This window comes from Salmo salar, chromosome 15 (genome assembly GCF_965601325.2).
Source record: "Salmo salar chromosome 15, fSalSal1, whole genome shotgun sequence".
In the NCBI taxonomy this organism is placed as follows: Eukaryota; Metazoa; Chordata; class Actinopteri; order Salmoniformes; family Salmonidae; genus Salmo; species Salmo salar.
Genome location: NC_138305.1, coordinates 64168698 through 64191957, shown reverse-complemented (window position 1 = coordinate 64191957; position 23260 = coordinate 64168698). Strand labels below are relative to the sequence as shown.

Here is a 23260-nt window from a genome sequence, read left to right as displayed (position 1 = left end):
AATTCTAGCCTTTTGGCTGCTGCCATAGAGTTACATTAGAAATGCCCATCCAATAAGGCTCAAGGTCATTGGCCACAGATAAAATTACATCAAATCATGTTATATGTACAGTAGCTTTGATTGGACTGATCATGTCAACACCATACTTTCAAAATTAGCTAGCAGTCATCATCATGAAGCAGTCATCATCTAGCAGTCATCATCATGAATCAAGTTGACAATCTACTGGCAAATCCAGGGACTTAGAGGTAATTTGTGGTTTAGTACAGTACCCTGCATCACTGCGTCACTGCTCCAGACCAGCACAAGGGGTTAGAGTTAGAGCACTGATTATGCTTACTGGAAAATAAGCTTTCAAAATGAATGGAAGAGGCAAGTGGAAGGGGGAAAAGACAGCATTCAGAGGTCAAGACAGCACTGCTCTGAGACAAGCATGGGGACTGGTCTTGATAAATCAATTAGATTTTTGTTTTCACTGAATCTCCAATTAGGGTGTGGAAATGTTAGGATTATTTTGCTCTTACTGTAGTCTACTCCCGACCGGTCACATTGTGGGCTATTAGCAGGACAATAGACTCTTGCCAAGAAGGAGGGTGGGGGGGGGAATTGTATCGCCAAATGTATTTCTTAGGTTGGTTTTATCACAACCGGCCGGGATTGGGAGTCCCATACGGCGGCGCACAATTGGCCCAGCGGCATCCAGGTTTGGTCGGTGTAAGCGGTCATTGTAAATAAGTATTTGTTCTTAACTTCCCTATTAAATAAAGGTCATGTTAAATAAAGGTCACGTTGCACAGCGCCACATTTTCCTAATGTAAACCCTGAGGGTTTCGTTTTTCTTGGAATAGAAACACCATAATATTAAGCTACATTTCTTAAAATCAATCCCTTATACTATATTCTTACAAAAAATATTTTATATTCTCTAGTACAGCCTATAACTTATTTGAAAATGAAATAATCTCCAAAACATCGTTCATGTTTTCAAACACAGGTTTTTCACAAGGGCTATTACCAGGACAATAGACACGATGTGGTTGCAAAAACACCTCTCTGAAATAGAGTCCAGCATATCTCTTGCTGATGTCATTGAATGTCTCTGTTTAAGTAGTATTTTGATACTTTGTGCAAGGCAATTGGTCAACATTAAAAACTTTGTGGATGGGGCCTCCTGAGTGGTGAGGCGCTCTAAGACACTGCATCTCAGTGCAAACTGCGTTGCTACAGATGCTGGTTCGATACCCATGGGACGGGGCACAATTGGCCTAGAGTCGTCCGGGTTAGGGGAGGGTTTGGCCGGCCGGGAGGTCCTTGTCCAAAAAATTGGCACAGTGGGCTTTTGGTTTCTCTCCCTCTAAAAACAGAAATAAATAATTTTAAATAACAAACTGGCTTTATTTACAAATTAGTAAGAATGTCTCACCCCATGTTGAATGGCCTTTTTCCCTTTAGTCAGATTACAATCGCTCACTTTCGGTTATTTGAAAACAAAAATATCTCCAAAATATCATTATTTTTTTAAACAAAGCCATTATTATTATTAGATATTATATTAGATATTCTCACAGATCAGATTTGCCCTAAAAATGCCCCTTAGATATTAATTTAGAATCCTCCAACCCTCTAAATGTAATTATTGATGGAGAGTCACATCACTGATTATTTTTTTTAAGATATACTGTAGGCCTACCGTAGGTGACATGAGTCTCACTAGTATTGAGTAATGTTCTGTTAAAAGTGTTGTAGGTCTTATTTAATTATTTTTATTTAACCTTTTTTTTTTACTACATAAAGATCTACTTACTCTGCTAGCGTCTTGACCCAATTTATGCCCTCATTTGCAATGCAAACCATAACGAATTACTATGGGAATAAATGGAAGAGGCAATTGGAAGGGGGGAAAAGTAAGGAACTTCTGTCAGCCCTGGAGGCCTTTTGAAAACATGTTGTTTTCACAAGGGCTATTAGCAGGACAATAGACAAGATGTGGTCCCAAAAACACCTCTCTGACATAGGGTCCAGCATATCTCTTGACGATGATTGGGCTCGGGCCCACAAGGGCTGCTTTAAATAATTAACATTTCATTATTTATTCATTTTCTCATTGTGTAGCTTACAGTAGCCTACAGTGATGTCTCTTGCTCAGTGCAAGAGCCATCACTACAGTCCCTGGATTGAATCCAGGCTGTATCACAGCCGGCTGTGATTGGGAGTCCCATAGGGCGGTGCACAATTGGCCGTGCGTCATCTGGGTTTTGCCAGGGTAGGCCGTCAGTGTAAATAAGAATTTGTTCTTAACTGACTTGCCTAGTTAAATAAACGTTACATTTTTAAAAATGCAATTATATAATGTTTGGTAAATTGTTTTGTAAATATTAATTCACATTTGTGGTGCCACTAAATAAACAATTCATTATTTAAATAAATATTGTCAATATTTGCATTATTAAAATATTTTTTATAATGGAGGGAGGGTGGACAGGGAGTTAAAAAAAATGAATCCCAAAAGTATCTTCGAGGAACCATTATAAGGGCTGCATCGAATAACCTTTATCAAGGGTTCTTCCGAAAAACTTATAGGGGTTCCCCCACAGTTTCAATTTGAAGAACCCCTAAAGGATACTCCAGGAACCTTTTCTTTTTAGGGTGTAGGAGTAAATGTCAGTTGGCTTTTCATAGCCGAGCATTCAGAGGTCAAGACAGCAAGTGAGTGAGAGAGAGAAAATATCGAAACACACAAAGTAACGTGTGTTAATGAGTTCGGAGAGTTGATCTGTTATCCAACGATTAGTTTAATAGCCAGGCAACTGTGTGAAAATCCCCCCCCAACAAGCAATAGCCTACCCGCGTGTGGTCAACAATTTCAGCACCGTTTCGTGCTGCTCTGAGACAAGCAAGACTACTTAATAAACGTATACATTTTAATTGTGTAAAAGCCCCTTAGATATTAATTTAGAATCCTCTAAATTGAATTAGATCTACTACTGTACAAGGACATTTTATGGATCTGCCAGTATTTTCATTTAGAGATTCCGGTAAATAAATTTGTATGTAGAGGGATAACTTTCTTCACCAGTTCTCTTACCATTTTGTACAATTGTGTGATTAGCCTACCAGTTGGTGTAACTGTAATGTTAATTCTCTTGAGAGGAATTGTGCTCTTCACTATCACAATATTAAACATTTTAAAATGCATTCATGAATTAAATCGCTTTAGCCGACATGTTGCAGTTCAGCTGACGAAGGATTGACCGCGCATCTCCATGTTCCCTGGGTTGCGACTGACTGGCTCCATCCCCCCTTTCCCCATTAGGATACCCGCATGGCGCACCGCCTTTCCCCATTAGGCACAGCCGCATGGTGCACCCCCAATATTAAGGTGCACATGGGCCTATTTATATAAAGGAATATGAATATGAAATTTCCCAAGATACCAACTTTATATACAGTCGCTACTTTACACAAACAAGTATCTCCTCCTCCAGGTAGACCCATTGAAGCAGCAATCGACTCTGTGACATCCAACATTTCTAAGTTTGTGAATTACGCATTAAACCGATGGTTGAGAATCTCCCATCTTATGTCAAAGACACTAGTCACATGATCTCATTGATAGAGGGTTTAGGAAGGATACCAGAGGGCACCCTGCTGGCCACTTTTGATGTGGAGAGCTTGTATACTAACATCCCACACACTGGAGGCTTGCAGGCGCTGCAACACTTCCTTCAGCAGAGAGACTCTACCCTTGCTCCATCCAATGATTGCATCTTACAACTTACTGAACTGGTATTATCCAATAACTACTTTGTCTTTGAGTCAGACTTTCTCCTTCAAATTCTGGGTGTAGCCATGGGCTCCCCCTTTTCCCACAACTATGTAAACCTGCATGTGGGAAAATTTGAGGAAGCACTCCTTTACAAAACAGAGACACACCCCCTACTTCCTAAAATCATCCTATGGAAGAGATACATAGATGATGTCTTTGTGCTTTGGGAAGGAAGTCAGCAGGAACTAAATGAATTCCAAACTCTACTAAACAAGAGCTCTGAATACCTCAAATTCACCATGCAGACTGATGAGAGAAAAATAAACTACCTGGATTTATGGATCATCAAAGAGAATAATCCATTACACACAGATTTATACACAAAGCCCATAGATCGCAATACCTTGCTATGTGTGGATAGTATGCATCCTCTTCCCCTCAAGAATGGTGTATCATATAGCCAGTTACACAGAGTTAAACAAATCTGTGGCCACCAGACAGATTTTGACAGCAATGCTAAAAAAAAAATAACAGATCAATTCAAAATGAAAGGCTACAAGGACAAAACTCTTGATGCTGAAATGAAAATATCTCAAAAACCAAGAGAGGAAATACTAAAAACTCAACTAAAGAATAAAAACAACGCAGCCGTCTTTTGCACTCAGTACACCAAGGGTTAGGAGAAAATGAAAGCAATCCTGAAAAAGCACTGGCATATTCTGCAATCAGACAAAAATAATTGCACACCTCTTCAAGGAACCCCCACTGGTGGTCTATAAGCATGGTCGCAACATGAATGAAAAGACAATTAAAACAACGCATAGCTGAACACCACACCTCAATCAGGTGTAAGAACATTGACTATCCATTAGCAACTCACTTTGTTGAAGCTAACCATTCAATCTCCTCCCTCAAATACACAGGCATTGAGCATGTTGCTCTACTAAGGAGAGGAGGTAACATCGAGATCCTACTACTACAAAGGGAGGCTTACTGGATATCCTATCTAAAAACATTGACCCCTAGTAGTCTGAATATTGACTTTGATCTCAGGCCCTTATGAAAAATTATTTATTTTATGAACAAGTCTTATAAATTGATATATTCTTTCTACAGCGTATTAGCGTACACCTAATATGTTCCGCCTGTTGATGATGCTTATTATGCATTAAGGTTGAACCAACAGATTACATGTAACAAATATGAAACAAAATACGAAACAATTAAATATGTGAAATTGAATTAAACAATAATGTATGTTGATGCTAATATTACGTACAATATTCAATTATGTTTCTATAACAATAGCCTAATATATTTAATATGCCAAAAACTATTGTTTGAACAGTTTCACAAATTCATTCTAATTAACATAATCATTATGAGACACCCCTCACTATTGTCATTGGTTGCACTAATTGCACTGTTTGTCTACATAACCTGGTTCAAGTATTCATGACATTACCCAGAAGAAGGAACAGTGATGCCAAAACATTGGTAAATACCCAATAAATGACTGGGAGTTTATATGGAGTGTGCGACTCTCTTTATTTTGATCGCCTTTAGTCAGCACCTCCACACAAACAAATTTTTCTGGGTGTGTGCGAGCTCATGTACTTTATTCTAACAGACAAAGAGAGAACACAGGTCTCAGGGTCAGAGCAGGCAGGTCAATAATCCAGTATGGTGTGGCAAGATACAGAACGGCAGGCAGGCTCAGGGTCAGGGCAGGCAGAATGGTCGAAACCAGGAAAAAGTAGAAAACAGGAACTAGAAGGGTTACCACCTGGCGTCCTACCTGGATACCTGGTTGACTGGGGTGCCGGCGTTGGAAATCCGTGTACGCCGGTTGGCAGTCGATGAGACGGGAGAGAGGGGTGGGCCTGGAAATAGGAGACAAAGGGCTGTGAGACATGGGTTTAACTCTGGACACATGAAAAGTGGGATGTATACGGAGGGTACGGGGCAACAGAAGATTAACAGCAGAGGTGCTAATGACCTTGGAGATGGGGAAAGGGCCGATAAACCGGGGGAGAGTTTGCGGGATTCCACCCGGAGGGGCAGATACCGGGTGGACAGACATACCTTCTGCCCGCGACGATACCGGGGAGCCGGGGTACGGTGGTGATCCACTTGTCGTCGAAACCTCGAGGTGGTCTTGAGAAGAGCCGTCAGGGCTTTCTTCCAGGTCCGACGACAGCAGAGGACAAACATATGGGCCGAATGTATGCCGACCTCTTCCTCAGGGAAGAGCAGGGGCTGATGCCCCAGGGAACACTCAAAGGGCGATAGACCGGTGACAGAGCAAGGAGGGTGTTGCAGGCGTATTTGACCCACACTAGTTGTGGTGGGTTTGGCGGAGACAAGGCAGCGCATTGGAGAACCTGTCGGACTTGGAGCACATGTTCTTGGGTGGAGCGGGAGAAGACGAGGATGTCATCGAGGTAGACGAAGACAAACCGGTTCAACATGTCGCGGAGAACATCATTAACCTCTTTGGGCTAGGGGGCAGTATTTTGACATCCGGATGAAAAGCGTTCCCAAAGTAAACTGCCTGTTACTCAGGCCCAGATGCTAGGATATGCATATAATTGGCAGAATTGATAGAAAACACTCTAAACTTTCTAAAACTGTTAAAATAATGTCTGTGAGTATAACAGAACTGATATGGCAGGCAAAACCCCGAGGACAAATCTTCATGTCAACAAACCATCATGTCAACATGGGAAAATGAGCTAGAATTTGTAGTTTTTCTAAGTGGCTCCCATTTTGGCTGTAGTGTTTTCATGCGTGTGGATAAGAGTGCGTTCTTTGTTGTTTATCTCCGGTAAAGACAATAACGATTCTCCGTCTTAAATTGTATCGTTTATTTACGTATTAGGGTACCTGAGGTTTGATTTTAAATGTTGTTTGACTTGTTTGGAGAAGTTTATTGGTAATGTTTGGGATTCATTTTGTATGCATTTTGAAGGAGGGAAACCGGTGGATTATTGAATGAAGCGCACCAGCTAAACTGAGTTTTTTGGGGTTATAAAGAAGGACTTTATCGAACAAAAGGACCATTTGTGATGTAGCTGGGACCTTTTGGAGTGCCAACAGAAGAAGATCTTCAAAGGTAAGGCTTTTATTATATTGCTATTTCTGACTTTCGTGGCGCACCTGCCTGGTTGAAAAATGTTTTTGTATGCGGGGCGCTGTCCTCAGATAATCGCATGCTGTGCTTTCACCGTAAAGCCAGTTTGAAATCTGACACAGCGGCTGGATTAACAAGAAGTTAAGCTTTATTTTGATGTATGACACTTGTATTTTCATGAATGTTAAATATTTATATTTCTGTAATTTGAATTTCGCGCTCTGCAATTTCACCGGATGTTGTCGAGGTGGGTCGCTAGTGGAACGCCTGCATCAGAAAGGTTAACCAGAGCCTGGAACACAGCAGGGCCATTGGTAAGGCCAAATGGCATGAGCAGATACTCGTAGTGACCGCTGGCTGTGTTGAAGGCAGTCTTCCACTTGTCCCCTTCTCGTCTCTGCACCAGGTGGTAGGCATTCCGTAGGTCTAGCTTGGAAAACACAGTGGCCCCCTGGAGTGGCTCAAAGGCCGAGGAGATGAAATGTAGTGGGTAGTGGTTTTTCACCATGATGTCGTTGAGACCCCGGTAGTCGATGCACGGGCACAGGGTTTTGTCCTTCTTCACCACAAAGAAGAACCCTGCAGCTCGGGAGTCCTCAATGTTGGTCTCCAGACCCAACAGAGAGTACAGTCGTCCCCGGGGCGGAGTCGTGCCTGGGAGAAGGTCAATCCCGGAGTCATATGGTCGGTGCGGCAAAAGTGAAGTGGCCCGGGCCTTATCGAACACCTTCCGGAGGTCCTGGTTCTTCATGGGAAAGGTGGAGAGGTCCAGGGCAACTTCCACGCCCATTGCCTGAAGTCAACACAGCCTGCGCCAGGACACTGGGTATGGCAGAACGGGCTCCAGCCCATGATGGCACCAGCAGACCAGTCAATGAGGGGATTGTGTCGCTGGAGCCAGGAGAAACCCAATACCACGGGAACCTGAGGAGACTTAATGAGCAGGAATTGGACCGTCTCGCTGTGGTTCCCTGACACACGTTGATGGGGGTGGTATTGTGGGTGACCCGGCCTATAGAGTGCCCGTCCAGTGCTCTAACGTCCATGGGAATGGAGAGGGGCTGAGTGGGAATGTCCAGCTCGGAAGCCAGGGTAGCGTCCATAAAGCTCTCATCAGAGTCGATGAGTACCCGGAGAGATTTCGACTGGTTCCCCCACAACAAAATAACATGAAAATGGGTGCGAGTAAGAGGAGAGGAAAAGTTCTGTATGGCCTACCAGAGTTCTCGCTCCTACCGGTGAGCTGGGTCTTTTAGTGGACAGGTGAAGACGAAATGACCAGTAGTCCCGCAATACAGGCAACTCTTAGTGTGAAGCATGTATAGCTGTTCAACTGGAGACAGTCTAGCTCTGCCTAGTTGCATAGGCTCAGGAAGAGGTGAATCGCCAGTCTACGGAGACTCTCGGGGGAACTCGGGTAGCCTCGGGTTTACTTGGCAACGGAGCCGTCGGGGACTTCTGGGATGCCTTGGAGGCGAGGTGGAATTTTTGGACGGGCGAGTGAAATCAAATCTCCTCTCCTTCCTTCGTTCCCGTAGTTGCCCATTGATCCGAATGGTCAAGGCGATGAGCGAGTCGAGATCTGTTGGTTGTTCCCAGGCTGCAAGCTTATCCTTTACTTCTTCCGATACTCCGTGCAGGAACATGTCGAACAGCGCTTCTGGGTTCCAAGCACTCTCAGCTACCAACGTGCGGAAATCCACTGCATAGTCTGCCACACTGCCGGAGTCTTGCCGAAGCTGGAGTAACTTCTGGGCATCCTCTCTCCCGGACAATGGAGCATCAAAAACTTTCTTTACCTCTGCCACGAACTCCTCCAGACTGAAACATATGGCCAACTGTTGTTCCCATACTGCCGTAGCCCAGGCGAGAGGCCGACAGGTGCCTGACTCTCCATCGAAGCGTTCCGGGTGAGGTAAGCCGGGTTCCCGGGAAACCGGGGTGACCAGGGAGGCGGTACTGCTAACAGCCGGGTTACTGAGGGGCTGGGAGGTTACTGTCATGGTAGGCTGCCTAACAGACAACCTGCGGAATTGCTAAAGCAATGTGTTCAACGCTTGGTCATGGCGTTCAGCCAAGGTCTGGAACCCTTCCATAAGACCTTGAAGCAACTCCTTGTGCCTTCCAATGGTGGCTCCTTGGTAGGAAATGACGTTGCGGAGCTGGTCCGAGTCTGCTGGGTCAGTCATGGCCAGTTCGTACTATCACGTTTCAGGTAAGACCAAGATGCAGACAGTGTCGAAGTAACAAAAGGTTATTACTAGTACAGGGGCAGGCAGAGGTCGGTAATCCAGATAGGGTGCAAAAGATCCAGAACGGCAGGCAGTCTCAGGGTCAGAGCAGGCAAGGGTCGTGCCATAGATTTCTGCGGCAGCCCGCAAGTTGTGCTGCAGTATGACACAACTTTTACAGGAAGAACAACTGTAGGTTTCACGAAACATAACAGACTGGCAACAGACAAACAGACTGGCAACAGACAAACAGAGAACATAGGTCTCAGGGTCAGAGCAGGCAGGGGTCAACAATCCAGTATGGTGTGGCAAGGTACAGAACGGCAGGCAGGCTCAGGGTCAGGGCAGGCAGAATGGTCGAAACTGGAAAAACTAGAAAACAGGAACTAGAACAGACAGGAGCAAGGGGAAAAACGCTGGAGCTTTTACGAAACAAAACGAACTGGCAACAGACAAACAGAGAACACAGGTATAAATACACTGGGGATAATGGGGAAGATGGGCAACACCTGGAGGGGGGTGGAGACAAGAACAAAGACAAGTGAAACAGAAACAGGTGACAGTCATATAAAGAGAAATAATGAAGAGAACTTATAGATAAAATGTTTCGGTGCTCATCGGCCATTGGACATAAACATTACACAACAAGTTGGAAATCGCAAATTCAACAATGAGTGGTTTGGAAGGAATCAGTAACAGTGGTTGTGTGGTCCCAAATCTGGGATTAAGGGGCTCTTTTCCAAATTTTAAATGAGAAACATTCAACATTGACCATGCTGTCAGTGAAGCATGATATGTGCCGCGCTCAAAACAACTGTTAACTCGGAACTGCGAAGTCTTGAACTCACTGAAGTCAAGTTAACTGGAAGTTGGGAATAAATGAGCTCTGACTGGGAAAATACGTTTTGAACGGTCATTCAACTTGGAATTGTAAATCCGGCCTCTTTCTAGAGCGCTATGACCTGAAGATCAATGACATCATCATGATTCGACCATTTTTTCAGTGTTCCCAGTTGTTTTGAAAGCACCATTAATCCAGAGAATGACAGATTTTGATGACAACATTTGCCCACGAAGGACCACCGCGCCACCTTCCTGTTCAAATGAGCACAGCACAACAAGGTAAGTCCAAAAATGTATTGTATGCTGCTGCATAAACGATGTAATATGCCAGGGAGATATGTTTACTGTAGCTAAGAAAGTAAGTGTATGTTGTGTAGTAAGATGTTAGTAGTCCACCTGCCTCACCCTAATATTTACCTCTCTTAATTTCGCCTACTGTTCTGACTTGGTGGTGCACATGTAGCCTATAACCTGTTTTAGAGAAATGTAATCATTGAATATTGTAAGAGCTTTCATTGTCTGCTTATATGCGCCTTGATTTATCCTACGGTTCTGACTTGGTGTACAGGGAGAACACTGTAAGAACGGCCCATGTTCTGAATTCGCTAAACAAATAGTTATATTGACTACGCCCGTCCTAGCTCGCTCATTAATGTCTTAATCGAAATTACGGATTGCCTCTTAACCACTTGTCGTCCCCTTATGCCATAGTTTGTACATTTGTCATTAGAAACCACATTTGTTAAAGCAAGTCAGCCATACCATCTATTGTTTTTTAAAAGGCAGTAAATGAGGCTGAATGAACTGTTTCGCTGCCAGACAAGGCTCCGCTGATAGCCAGGTGTAGAAGCATTGATAAGATGTTGGGACTACTGTTGGCACAGCTTTATGTAGGCCCTAAACGTTTGTGGGCACAGTTTGTCACCGTTATAGGGCAATTCATGTATTGTTTAGTGTTGTGGATTTTCTGGCATGCATCCCAATTTTTTTGCTGGCCCCACCAAGATGTACATGCTAAAATCGGCGCTGTATAGGATATAGCCTACATTTTAGGATGACAATTTGCAGGCAGAGACAAATAAATGGGTAATCCATACTTATTGAAAATGAAAAGGTGCAACGCTTGCTCACCATAGTAGCCTAACCTATGTGTGCGTTGTGCCTTTTCTTTTTCAATGATTACATTTTTTGATTGCACTTCGACTCACGTTGGTTGAGCGCCCTCTACTTGTTTTCATTATCAATATTTATTTACAGACACTGTAGTAAACTACAGTTGAATCATATTTAAGTTAATTTCATATTCAAGTTAGGTGCCACGTGATTCTCGGCCTACTCTATTTCAAGGAGACCACACATACTAGGCACACAAACTCTCAAGCCCAACTAGGAGAGGTATGCTACTGAAGTTGAAGCAGTGAATTCTGTGTGTGAATAATAAGAAAAATATGCGTTTTTAATACAATAGGTAGGCTAACGCATACAGAGCAGAAAGAGGATCGTTTCAAAACAATCGGTGGGACAGCAAAAATATTTTCATCCCAAAGTCGTCTGTCTGACCCCCCCCCCCCCCCGCGCCGCAATGATCTCTGTCTGGACCCGCGGGAATGCAGCCCTCTAGTGCAGTCAGTACAAAACACAATGCTCATCATGTCTTTGCAGGATCAGATGTTGACATGGGACCCCAGCTGGGTCAGACAGCCAGGGGAGACTTGTCTATGGAGCTCAGGTGAATTTTGCAGTATATTCAGTGAATGATACAAAGTTCCGTCTTGAATAGATGGGTAGACCTATAGTAGCTACAGTACAGTAGCTACAGTACAGCAGCTTAAGCTTTAAACTACAGTCTGGGAACTGGGAATAATGGTAATTTCAATTATTGAACCATTGATTCTATTCTTGGATAATATGTATAAATGAACACCAAGGTAATTCTTTGTCATGCCTTATTTTAGGAGGATCAGATGGTGACATGCGTCTCAGCAGGGTCAGGCAGCCAGGGAAGACCAGTCTGTGACAGAGATGAGGTGAATTTTTGCAGATACAACACTTTATTCTCTCTATCCAGCAAACACTGGACAAGACAGATGCTATCCAAACTATGTCAAGGGTTGATAAAGGCTTTTCTCGATGACACAAAACATGTAAAACAAAAGTGTGAGGAATACCTGGGAGACGTGGTTGATGATGATGAATGGATACAGATATGTTAGAATGCCCAGTCATGTTCATATAATCTGACATAAATTACTGCAGTTTAAGACCATCCATAGAACACACTCAGAAATTTTATTATTGTGCTGGGGGTGTAAGGCACAAAGGGGGACCTATTTGCATACGTTGTGGTCTTGTGAAATCTGGTTGATTTCTGGCAAAGAGTATGTTCTTTTAACTCAGCATGTCTACAGATTCTCCCTTCTCCCTGTTTTTGCATAATCTAGCATTTATACTGGCTAATCATTCTAATCCAAGATGGCATAGCAGTCAGACGTCCGTGGTCCTCGTCTTGTCGTGTCCCATGTGTAATATATATTTACATATTTTCTTCGCATATCTTTTTATATATTTTTTTCTAAAAACTCAACTTCAAAACACTCTCCTGCAACCCGCCTCACCAAAAAAAAAAAAAAGTAGTATATACCTCAAATCTGAAATCCACAACAGAAGCTAGCCAGAAGTTAGCCAGTTAACCTGTTTGGGCTAGGGGGCAGTATTGAGAATTTTGGAAAAAATATGTGGCCATTTTTAACTGCCTCCTACACCAACTCAGAAGCTAGAATATGCATATTATTGTTCAGGTTTGGATAGAAAACACCCTGAAGTTTCTAAAACTGTTTGAATGGTGTCTGTGAGTATAACAGAACTCCTATGGCAGGCAAAAACCTGACAAGGTTTCATGCAGGAAGCGGCCTGTCTGACAAGGAGTCGTGCGTCTTGCATCTGTTTATTGAAAAGTAAGGATCTTAGCTGTAACGTGACAATTCCCAGGGCTCCAATAGGCTCTCAGGACGCGGGAAAATCATGAAGGTTGACGAGGCAGCCTCAGGCTGAAACAGATTATCATCTTATTCAAGTGTCCCATTAGGTGACAATGGAGTGAGGCGCGTGCGCGATTAGCCCCCGTGGAGTATTTTAATTCGGCTGTTTAGTTTATTGCAGATTCCCGGTCGGAATATTATCGCTTTTCTACGAGATAAATGGCATAAAAATTGGTTTTAAACAGCGGTTGACATGCTTCGAAGTACGGTAATGGAATATTTAGAATTTTATTGTCACGAATTGCGCCATGCGCGCGACACTTCTTTACTATTTCGGATAGTGTCTGGAACGCACGAACAAAACGCCGCTATTCGGATATAACGATGGATTATTTTGGACCAAACCAACATTTGTTATTGAAGTAGCAGTCCTGGGTGTGCATTCTGACGAAGACAACAAAAGGTAATCAAACTTTTATAATAGTAAATATGATTATGGTGAGTGCTAAACTTGCCGGGTGTCTAAATAGCGAGCCCGTGATGCCTGGGCTATGTACTTAGAATATTGCAAAATGTGCTTTCACCAAAAAGCTATTTTAAAATCGGACATATCGAGTGCATAGAGGAGGTCTGTATCTATAATTCTTAAAATAATTGTTATGCTTTTTGTGAACGTTTATCGTGAGTAATTTAGTAAAATGTTAGCGAATTCCCCGGAAATTTGCGGGGGGTATGCTAGTTCTGAACGTCACATGCTAATGTAAAAAGCTGGTTTTTGATATAAATATGAACTTGATTTAACAAAACATGCATGTATTCTATAACATAATGTCCTAGGGTTGTCATCTGATGAAGATCATCAAAGGTGAGTGCTGCATTTAGCTGTCTTCTGGGTTTTGGTGACATTATATGCTGGCTTGAAAAATGGGTGTCTGATTATTTCTGGCTTGGTACTCTGCTGACATAATCTAATGTTTTGCTTTCGTTGTAAAGCCTTTTTGAAATCGGACAGTGTGGTTAGATTAACGAGAGTCTTGTCTTTAAATAGCTGTAAAATAGTCATATGTTTGAGAAATTGAAGTAATAGGATTTTTTACTTTTTGAAAATCGCGCCACAGGCTGCAAGTGGCTGTTACGTAGGTGGGACGAATTCGTCCCGCCTAGCCCAGAGAGGTTAACTAGCTAACGTTAGAATTCAGCTAACCGCGGTTGGCGGTCATCAGCTATCCCTTAGCTCAAAAAGCTATCACCAGTTTTGTACAACGCAACTCAGACCAGAGCATACCGGACCTATTTTCTCTCCATATCCGCGGATTTCTACCGCAAGCTCTGGACATTTACACCTGGATCTTGCAGCTAGCTAGCTGCTATCCGAGTGACTATTGGCTAACGTTGGTCCCGGACCTAACATCAATTATTCTGGAGCTAGCCAGCTGAAGAGTTCCATCAGCCAATCCTGGGCTACAATCACCTATCCGGACCCGTTTTACTGCCGATGCGGAACCCCATCGGGCCTTCACGACTGGACTACCGACGTTATCTGCCCGAGGGAGTTATCCAACTGGCCCCTCCTTCAAAACGTAACCTGAACGCCCATCTGCGGCCAGCTAATCGTTAGCTGTCTTATCGGCTGCTATCTGAATAGGTCTATCGGACAATTTTCTTGGGCCACTATAACTGTAACTACACTGCTCAAAAAAATAAAGGGAACACTTAAACAACACAATGTAACTCCAAGTCAATCACACTTCTGTGAAATCAAACTGTCCACTTAGGAAGCAACACTGATTGACAATACATTTCACATGCTGTTGTGCAAATGGAATAGACAACAGGTGGAAATTATAGGCAATTACCAAGACACCCCCAATAAAGGAGTGGTTCGGCAGGTGGTGACCACAGACCACTTCTCAGTTCTTATGCTTCCTGGCTGATGTTTTGGTCACTTTTGAATGCTGGCGGTGCTTTCACTCTAGTGGTAGCATAAGACGGAGTCTACAACCCACACAAGTGGCTCAGGTAGTGCAGCTCATCCAGGATGGCACATCAATGCGAGCTGTGGCAAGAAGGTTTGCTGTGTCTGTCAGCGTAGTGTCCAGAGCATGGAGGCGCTACCAGGAGACAGGCCAGTACATCAGGAGACGTGGAGGAGGCCAACAACCCAGCAGCAGGTCTGCTACCTACGCCTTTGTGCAAGGAGGAGCAGGAGGAGCACTGCCAGAGCCCTGCAAAATGACCTCCAGCAGGCCACAAATGTGCACGTGTCTGCTCAAACGGTCAGAAACAGACTCCATGAGGGCGTATGAGGGCCCGACGTCCACAGGTGGGGGTTGTGCTTACAGCCCAACACCGTGCAGGACGTTTGGCATTTGCCAGAGAACACCAAAATTGGCAAATTCGCCACTGGCGCCCTGTGCGCTTCACAGATGAAAGCAGGTTCACACTGAGCACATGTGACAGACGTGACAGAGTCTGGAGACGCCGTGGAGAACGTTCTGCTGCCTGCAACATCCTCCAGCATGACCGGTTTGGTGGTGGGTCAGTCATGGTGTGGGGTGGCATTTCTTTGGGGGGCCACACAGCCCTCCATGTGCTCGCCAGAGGTAGCCTGACTGCCATTAGGTACCGAGATGAGATCCTCAGACCCCTTGTGAGACCATATGCTGGTGCGGTTGGCCCTGGGTTCCTCCTAATGCTAGACCTCATGTGGCTGGAGTGTGTCAGCAGTTCCTGCAAGAGGAAGGCATTGATGCTATGGACTGGCCCGCCCGTTCCCCAGACCTGAATCCAATTGAGCACATCTGGGACATCATGTCTCGCTCCATCCAACAACGCCACGTTGCACCACAGACTGTCCAGGAGTTGGCGGATGCTTTAGTCCAGGTCTGGGAGGAGATCCCTCAGGAGACCATCCGCCACCTCATCAGGAGCATGCCCAGGCGCTGTAGGGAGGTCATATAGGCAAGTGGAGGCCACACACACTACTGAGCCTCATTTTGACTTGTTTTAAGGACATTACATCAAAGTTGGATCAGCCTGTAGTGTGGTTTTCCACTTTAATGTTGAGTGTGACTCCAAATCCATGGGTTGATAAATTGGATTTCCATTGATTCTTTGTGTGATTTTGTTGTCAGCACATTCAACTATGTAAAGAAAAGTATTTAATAAGATTATTTCATTAATTCAGATCTAGGATGTGTTATTTTAGTGTTCCCTTTATTTTTTTCAGCAGTGTCTCTCCATCTCAGCTGTCATCCACTTTTACATGGCAGGTATGTCACATTAAGGGACATCAAGTGCTTTCTGTCTGCCAGTCCGCCTGCCTGCCAGTCCGTGTCACAGTGGCGTTACAGTAGAGAGAGACAAAACCCATTTCTCATCTCTTGACACAAAGATAAATAATGAAATACAAAAAAATAAACTCCCCCTTGCTTATAAATCAGCAGCAGTCATGGTGCATTTCTATTGTGTGTATTTTGTTGTAAAAGCAATGGGTGGGGTGGGGGTAGGTGGTTCAAAGCGGGACATGAACAGTACAATTATAACAAATCTTTTACAAATATTCCGTTGTTTCCATTTGCTATAATATCTTAGGAAAAGAAATACTGATGATTGGCATCCTTCTCGCCCACAGGGGGAGCTCTTTTTGACTTCTCTGTCGTTGCAGAACTGGTTGAAACCACAGTCACAGAGGAAATTACATTTGCATCCAGGAGAGGTTTTGGACAAACCAAAGGAACAGGGGGCTGAGGACGACAAACATTCCTCCCCATCCATTTCTTCATCATAACGCTTTCTTCCTTAACCTTCTCTCTCCTCAGCTTAACCTGTCCTGGATGTTCACGAGGCTGGTGTTGGACTTGGCTCGTTTGGCTGGAGAGGAATCAGGAAGTGTTACTGTTAGCCACCACCCATCACCTCTAAACAACATTTAACACAGGAACATTTCATCTAAGATTGTTGATTCACCATAATGACATGTGTCAAAGAAACAACGTAATGTATTACTCTGACTCTCCGGCTTAGATCGTTAGTAGGCCCAAAACCCACTATTAACAAGGAAACCCCTAAACCCACTATTAACAAGGAAACCCCTAAACTGCTCCCCTCCACCACTCCCAACAGCTTGAATTACCTCACCCCTCCTTCTCCAGCCCACATTATTAGGGGGCACTCATTGACGAACTCCCTTCTCCCCTTCAATAAAATCTCTATAAACCAGGAACATTCATGCAGGAGACACCCTGGCTTCCATACATACTTCACTTTAAAAACCTGTGACACCCCAATAAGGCCCCCCACCCTACAGCCTCCCACCCAACCAACCCGTCAAATCTTTCTGTGCAAGAATGGATGTTTTAAGCCGGTTACTCACGTTGTATGAGCTTGCGTTTCTTTTGTTCCGAGTGAAGGAAACTGCTCAAGTAGAAGATGATGGGCAGAAAGAGCATGAAGCTGGACACGGCGATGACAGGAACATTCTCTGCCCGGGGGAAGGAACAATTGAAATTCTTGCTCCACAGTCTGCGGGTCATATTCATCTGAAACAAGGCAAGATCCCCCCCCCACCCACCATCAACACAAGAGCTTAAAGAACCACAAAGGGGATAAAGTCTCTCTCTCTCGCCCACTTCTCTATTCTTAAGTCGCTCACTCTTTTTTTGTCCATCTGACTGCCTTGCTCCATTTCTGGCTTTGGCCTTCTGTCCCTAGTGCCCCTTTCTAGTTACTAGTCTCTACGTCACCTCCTCCTTTGAAACTCACTGGCACCACCAGAACTGGGGTGCGTCCCAATAATCTCTCCTTGTCCTGAAGTATGCACCCGTTCACTACCCCACTCAAGTTTAAAAGCATTGGATTGGTGTTGACTTGGGCTAGAGGGATTTTCCATACCAGTCATTTCCTTTCAAATCCATGAAGGAAATTGAGCAAGTGCACACTTTGACAGAAAGGAGTGATGATTGGGCCGCAACCCTGGTGACATCTCGCTGTTCCTTTCTCAATGGCTACGTTTAGACAGGCAATTATTGGCAAAAGATCTGATCTAATTAATCAAACAACCAATTTGTCTGCATGTCTAAACACAGCCTAAGAGCCCCCTAGTGGGTGCTGTTTTACATCTTCCACATATCTATTAGTTGTGCTCTCACTGAAGTGGGGAAGCTTGCTAAACTTTACCTTCTCCAATGTATTTTGCAGTCTCCTGGGCACTAGTGCACAAACAGACCTCTACTATATATAGCACGAAAAACTTTGACATTCCATATCTTTAGTGCACATTATACATTAATGTAGTCTCACGTGGCCATCCTTCCAAGTCTCGTTGACTTGACTATTGCAAGTCTGTAGTACTTCAGTATTAGATTTTGCGTTCGAATGGGAGCACTGGCATTCAACGCTTGCATTTGATTGGCTCCGAGGTAGAATAAATATTTAATTGGTTTGATAAGTGTAAACATGTCACTAGTTTCCATCTCGATGCCATCATAATCCACACCTTTTAATCGTCTTTTTGAGGAGAACTTCCCCAGGCTTTTGAACAATACGTGACAAGCCTGGGCTTCAGAGGCTAACATGAATGACAAAGCACAAGATGTAATGACAAACTGTGGCTGTGAAATACATACAGAGTCCTCAATGTCGATGCAGAGTGTGCGATTCTTCTCCATGCGGCTGTACAGCTCATTCAGTCCTCTGTATGTGGTCTTGCACTCCTTACATAGCGCTGAGTGGTTCCCCTGGAAAAAAATTAATAAATCACAAACAGTTGGAAACCGTTTTAGTAATTTATAAACTTCATCTCTATACTCCTCTCTCCCTCCCTAGTGGTTTTAGATGGCTTTTGGTATGCACTAGCTAAACAATCTTTCTCTTTGACTTACAACAGTGACCCACCTGTTGGAACTTCTCAAAACATCTGAGGGACTGGTTTAGAGTGGCCATGAAGTAAAGGGTGTCATTGGTCAGGCTGTGGAGTCCCAGGCTTACACAACCTTAGAAACAGGAAGTCAGATATCATTCAGAAATGATGTACCATGGCAGGGTTAAAGATCAAACTTGCATACTCTGCCTCCTGGCACACATCAATTATATTCAAAGAATCTATCACAAAAGAAATGAGGCAAGGAGAGGAAGCAAGGGACTTATTGAGACATAGAAAAGGTAATAATATACACTGAGCATACAAAACATTAAGAACACCTGCTCTGTCCATGACAGACTGGCCAGGTGAATGTTATGATTCCATATTAATGTCACTTGTTAAATCCACTTCAAATTCAGCTCAGTGTAGATGAAGTGAAGGAGACCGGTTAAATTATTTTTGAGCCTTGAGACAATCGAGACATGGATTGTGTACGTGTGCCATTCAGAGGGTGAATGGGCAAGACACGTGTGTTTGAACGGGGTATGGTAGTAGGTGCCAGTTTGTGTCAAGAACTGCAACACTGCTGGATTTTTTCACATTCAACAGTTTCCCATGTGTATCAAGGATGGCCCACCACCCAAAGAACATCCAGCCAAGTTAACACAACTGTGGGAAGCATTGGAGTCAACATAGGCCAGCATCCCTGTGAAACGCTTTCGACACCTTGTAGAGTCTATGACCCGACGAATTGACACTGTTCTGAGGGCAAAGGGGGTGGGGAGATACAACTCAATATTAGGAAGGTGTTCCTAATGTTTGGTATACATATCAGCAATAGGAAAAAAAGCTTCATGTGTTTATAATATAAGACAGTCCACCTACTGTTACATTCTGAACCAGTCCAGATGTCCTTCAGGTTGTTGTAGAGCAGGAACACCAACATCAGCCTATCAGAACGCAGGAGGCTGTCTCTGCAGCTCACATTCCCTGGGCCCATCTGGAAACAGACACACAAGCAGTCTCAATGAGGGCGTTTACCATCCCTATTGTTTAGCCTTACTAATTAGATTCTTATATTGAGGATTCAATGGATACAGCTTAAAGTACTGAGAAATTGATGTGGCAAAACATTGCCACTAGGCTATAGAATACCTATTTAACGCCCATTATGGCAACAGTCAGTCGTGGCTTTTGTTCTCCTAGTCACCAGGCATGTGACTAGGATGGCTAGTCTTGTGATCTCCTATTTCCCCCTACTACACAGTACACACCTCACCACTATACATGTTATACTGCAACCAGAGGCGCATTAGCAACGGTCCCATGACGCATGTGACAATGGCGCACGTATTAACCCATAGATGATATATATTAATTAACCCGCAGCACAGGACAAAAACATCGAAACGCATAATATTAAAAACACAATGATAAACTCAAAGAAGTCCACTGAGAAAACACAAATGCTAACTTACTTAGCCTACCTGGTCTGATGATATGTTTGTGTAAATTTCCATAAGGTTGTCGTAGGTGCCATAACAATTTTGGCACACTTTGACAGGACGCGCGGCGGACACCAAACAATTCACATAGGTTGAATATCGCTGCCCAAAGATAGCCAGCAGCTCGACGCAGTAATCGCTGACCTCCAGATCTTCTGGAAACGCCGACAACAGATTGAGAGAAAAATAGGAACCGCGGCTAGGCTGAAACACGGGCGACTGCGACGCCACTGCCGCAGCGAGCTGCTTCAAGCCGTCTGCGCTCAACTCTGAACCCAGGATGGTGGAGTTCACAGCGACAGTAAACGTTTGAGCATTGCCATAATATAGCAACGCTATCAATAACGCAGCCACCTGGAAGATATACATGTTTGAAGAAGCACCTTCCAAACCGTGACTGTATTCCAAAACTCACTCTTCATAACAGTCCATCACTTCCTGTTCCTGGTGTGTAAAGCACGCGATGTAGAACCTGTCGAGTGATTGGTTGAGCCTTCTTGAGTGCGTGACGTCCCTCTAAGCCCTTACCAAAACATGGCGGACAATTTCTCTTGCATCGGATCTGAAACCATATTGTAATGAAACAGGCAGGGAGCAGGTCTCGAACCCTCGGCCTTCTTGCCCGAAGTCCAGCGCGCTATTGACTGTGCCCCAAAAGCATGTTCGTGTGGCAGATTTTATAAACCCAGGGTCGTTACTATATATATATATATATATACATACATACATACATACATACATACATACATACATACATACATACATACATCTTTTAACAAGGCAAGTCAGTTAGGAACACATTTGTAGTTACATTGACGGCCTCCCAGGGAACAGTGGTTTAACTGCCTTGTTCATGGGCAGAAGTACAGATGTTTACCTTGTCAGCGTTTCGATCCAGCAACCTTTTGGTTGGCCCAACACGCTAACCGCTAGGCTACCTGCCACTCCAGTACAGTAGCCAACCATAGCCCCATGCCAGCTTTAGGTAGTTAGCTAGTATCTACACTTGGGAGCTCATGGGCACACAGGCTACATAAGCCAACTGGTTAGACATATTTCACCACTGGTGACTAGTTCGTTTTCAGACAAACATGTTCAAGTCTTTGACTGCATTTAGGAGGACAGCTAATTACTGAAAAGTAACGCTAGCTAGCTAGATCACTGCCACGCACTAGCCACTGACTAGTCGTGGACGCATGTCATATTCTTTGATATATTTCGGTTAACTTGCTCAAATCAAGCAACACATACCAGACCGTTTGTGAAAAGGTATAAAATAACAATTAGTAAGCTCATTTTTTGAAGGATCGGACAGTGAAACTAAAATAGATTGGTAGCTAGTGAAGCTTTCATTTCTTTCCCAATTAATTTGTAATCAAGCTGAAGCTGGGTTTCCCAAGTCGTTCGGTGGGTGCTAACTGCTCATGCCGGTGTCACGGGCTAGCTAAACATTACTTGTGCGAAGGTCGGCTGTTTGTTCACCCACACCTGCCCGCAATTGCTAATTACTCTACACAACCACCCAACAATATGTGCAAATCTAAGGCCCGCACCTCAGGCTACAATAACAGACAGCGGAAAGATTTTATGACGGGGTGCAGATTTTTTGTTGTTGCCTGATTTAGATTGCCTATGCTACTGCTTTTTGTTAGTCAACTTGTCTATAGTTAGATATGCAGCTTCTCTTCTGTTATGATATCTTGCCCTAGATGACTAAATAAACTCATGCTCACCAGAATGATGTCATAAATTATAGAATGAATGCTTCAGTTTAGTTGACATTAGTACATTTCTCTGTCATCTCTGCTTCTTTCGTGGAGCAAAGACATTTAGGGACGTGGAGAAAATGCAATAACTCCAAAAAAATAGGAAAGATTTTCTGTGCAACATTTCCAATGGACATCAGTTTGACAGGTTGTAAGGAAATAGAAAGCTTTAAAAACGACCCAAAATGTTTCTGATAAGATTTCAGTTTGGCTTGGATGCATATTTTATGTGGTTTAAATACTAATCCAATTTTAGGATGCTGATAAAGATATCACCTCTATACAAACAGTTTCTAAACGCACGTTCGCATTCCATCAAGATACTAAAATAAATAAATAATATTTCTCCACTCCTGTTCCAGAGTCCAAATTTAGCCTACATTTTTACTGCAAGAAATTCTTAATCTTTCTGCATGAGTTAATGTTAGGCTATGTGAAAGGTTATAGACCTACAGTCATTGTCCAGATTTCAGTTTCCATTTAAACCATCTGAAAAGTAGGCTACAGTACCTTAATGTGCCATAAGCTTATTTGAAGTCCCCATCTTGTGACTGTCAAATTTGTATAGTATCTCACAATCATCACACATAACATATCATTCTCTTTTTACCACGTTACCAAATCTTTCCCAAACATGAGCGCTTTTCCTTACATTTACATTTACATTTAAGTCATTTAGCAGACGCTCTTATCCAGAGCGACTTACAAATTGGTGCATTCACCTTATGATATCCAGTGGAACAACCACTTTACAATAGTGCATCTAAATCTTTTAAGGGGGGGGGGGGGGGTTAGAAGGATTACTTTATCCTATCCTAGGTATTCCTTAAAGAGGTGGGGTTTCAGGTGTCTCCGGAAGGTGGTGATTGACTCCGCTGTCCTGGCGTCGTGAGGGAGCTTGTTCCACGACTGGGGTGCCAGAGCAGCGAACAGTTTTGACTGGGCTGAGCGGGAACTGTGCTTCCTCAGAGGTAGGGGGGCCAGCAGGCCAGAGGTGGATGAACGCAGTGCCCTTGTTTGGGTGTAGGGCCTGATCAGAGCCTGAAGGTATGGAGGTGCCGTTCCCTTCACAGCTCCGTAGGCAATCACCATGGTCTTGTAGCGGATGCGAGCTTCAACTGGAAGCCAGTGGAGAGAGCGGAGGAGCGGGGTGACGTGAGAGAACTTGGGAAGGT

At 43.8% G+C, this 23260-nt stretch overlaps 1 protein-coding gene across 2 annotated transcripts; it reads right to left on the bottom strand.

The window, feature by feature from the left end:
• Window positions 1-16150: 16150 nt before the first annotated feature.
• Window positions 16151-20767, bottom strand: LOC106571796 (osteopetrosis-associated transmembrane protein 1). 2 transcript variants are annotated; one of them, XM_014145254.3, is made up of 6 exons: window positions 20302-20765; window positions 19700-19814; window positions 18847-18944; window positions 18579-18689; window positions 17327-17492; window positions 16151-16824 (listed from the first exon to the last, which is right to left on the bottom strand). In XM_014145254.3, the coding sequence occupies exons 1-6, from the start codon at window positions 20686-20688 to the stop codon at window positions 16769-16771; spliced, it is 933 nt and encodes a 310-aa protein (XP_014000729.2). In that variant the 5' UTR covers window positions 20689-20765; the 3' UTR covers window positions 16151-16768. The 2 variants fall into 2 exon arrangements, with proteins under 2 accessions (XP_014000729.2, XP_014000730.2); XM_014145255.3 differs by having other exon boundaries at window positions 16407-16824; window positions 17327-17434; window positions 20302-20767.
• Between the last annotated feature and the right edge of the window lie 2493 nt (window positions 20768-23260).

Bases quoted from the DNA above. Each gene is read 5' to 3' on its own strand.
- LOC106571796 (XM_014145254.3), bottom strand. From the start codon at position 20,688: ATGTATATCTTCCAGGTGGCTGCGTTATTGATAGCGTTGCTATATTAT. The intron at 19,815-20,301 runs GTAGGCTAAGTA...GTCTGTTTCCAG, and splicing joins CAAACATATCATCAGACCAG to ATGGGCCCAGGGAATGTGAG. The intron at 18,945-19,699 runs GTAGGTGGACTG...CCTGTTTCTAAG, and splicing joins GACTGGTTCAGAATGTAACA to GTTGTGTAAGCCTGGGACTC.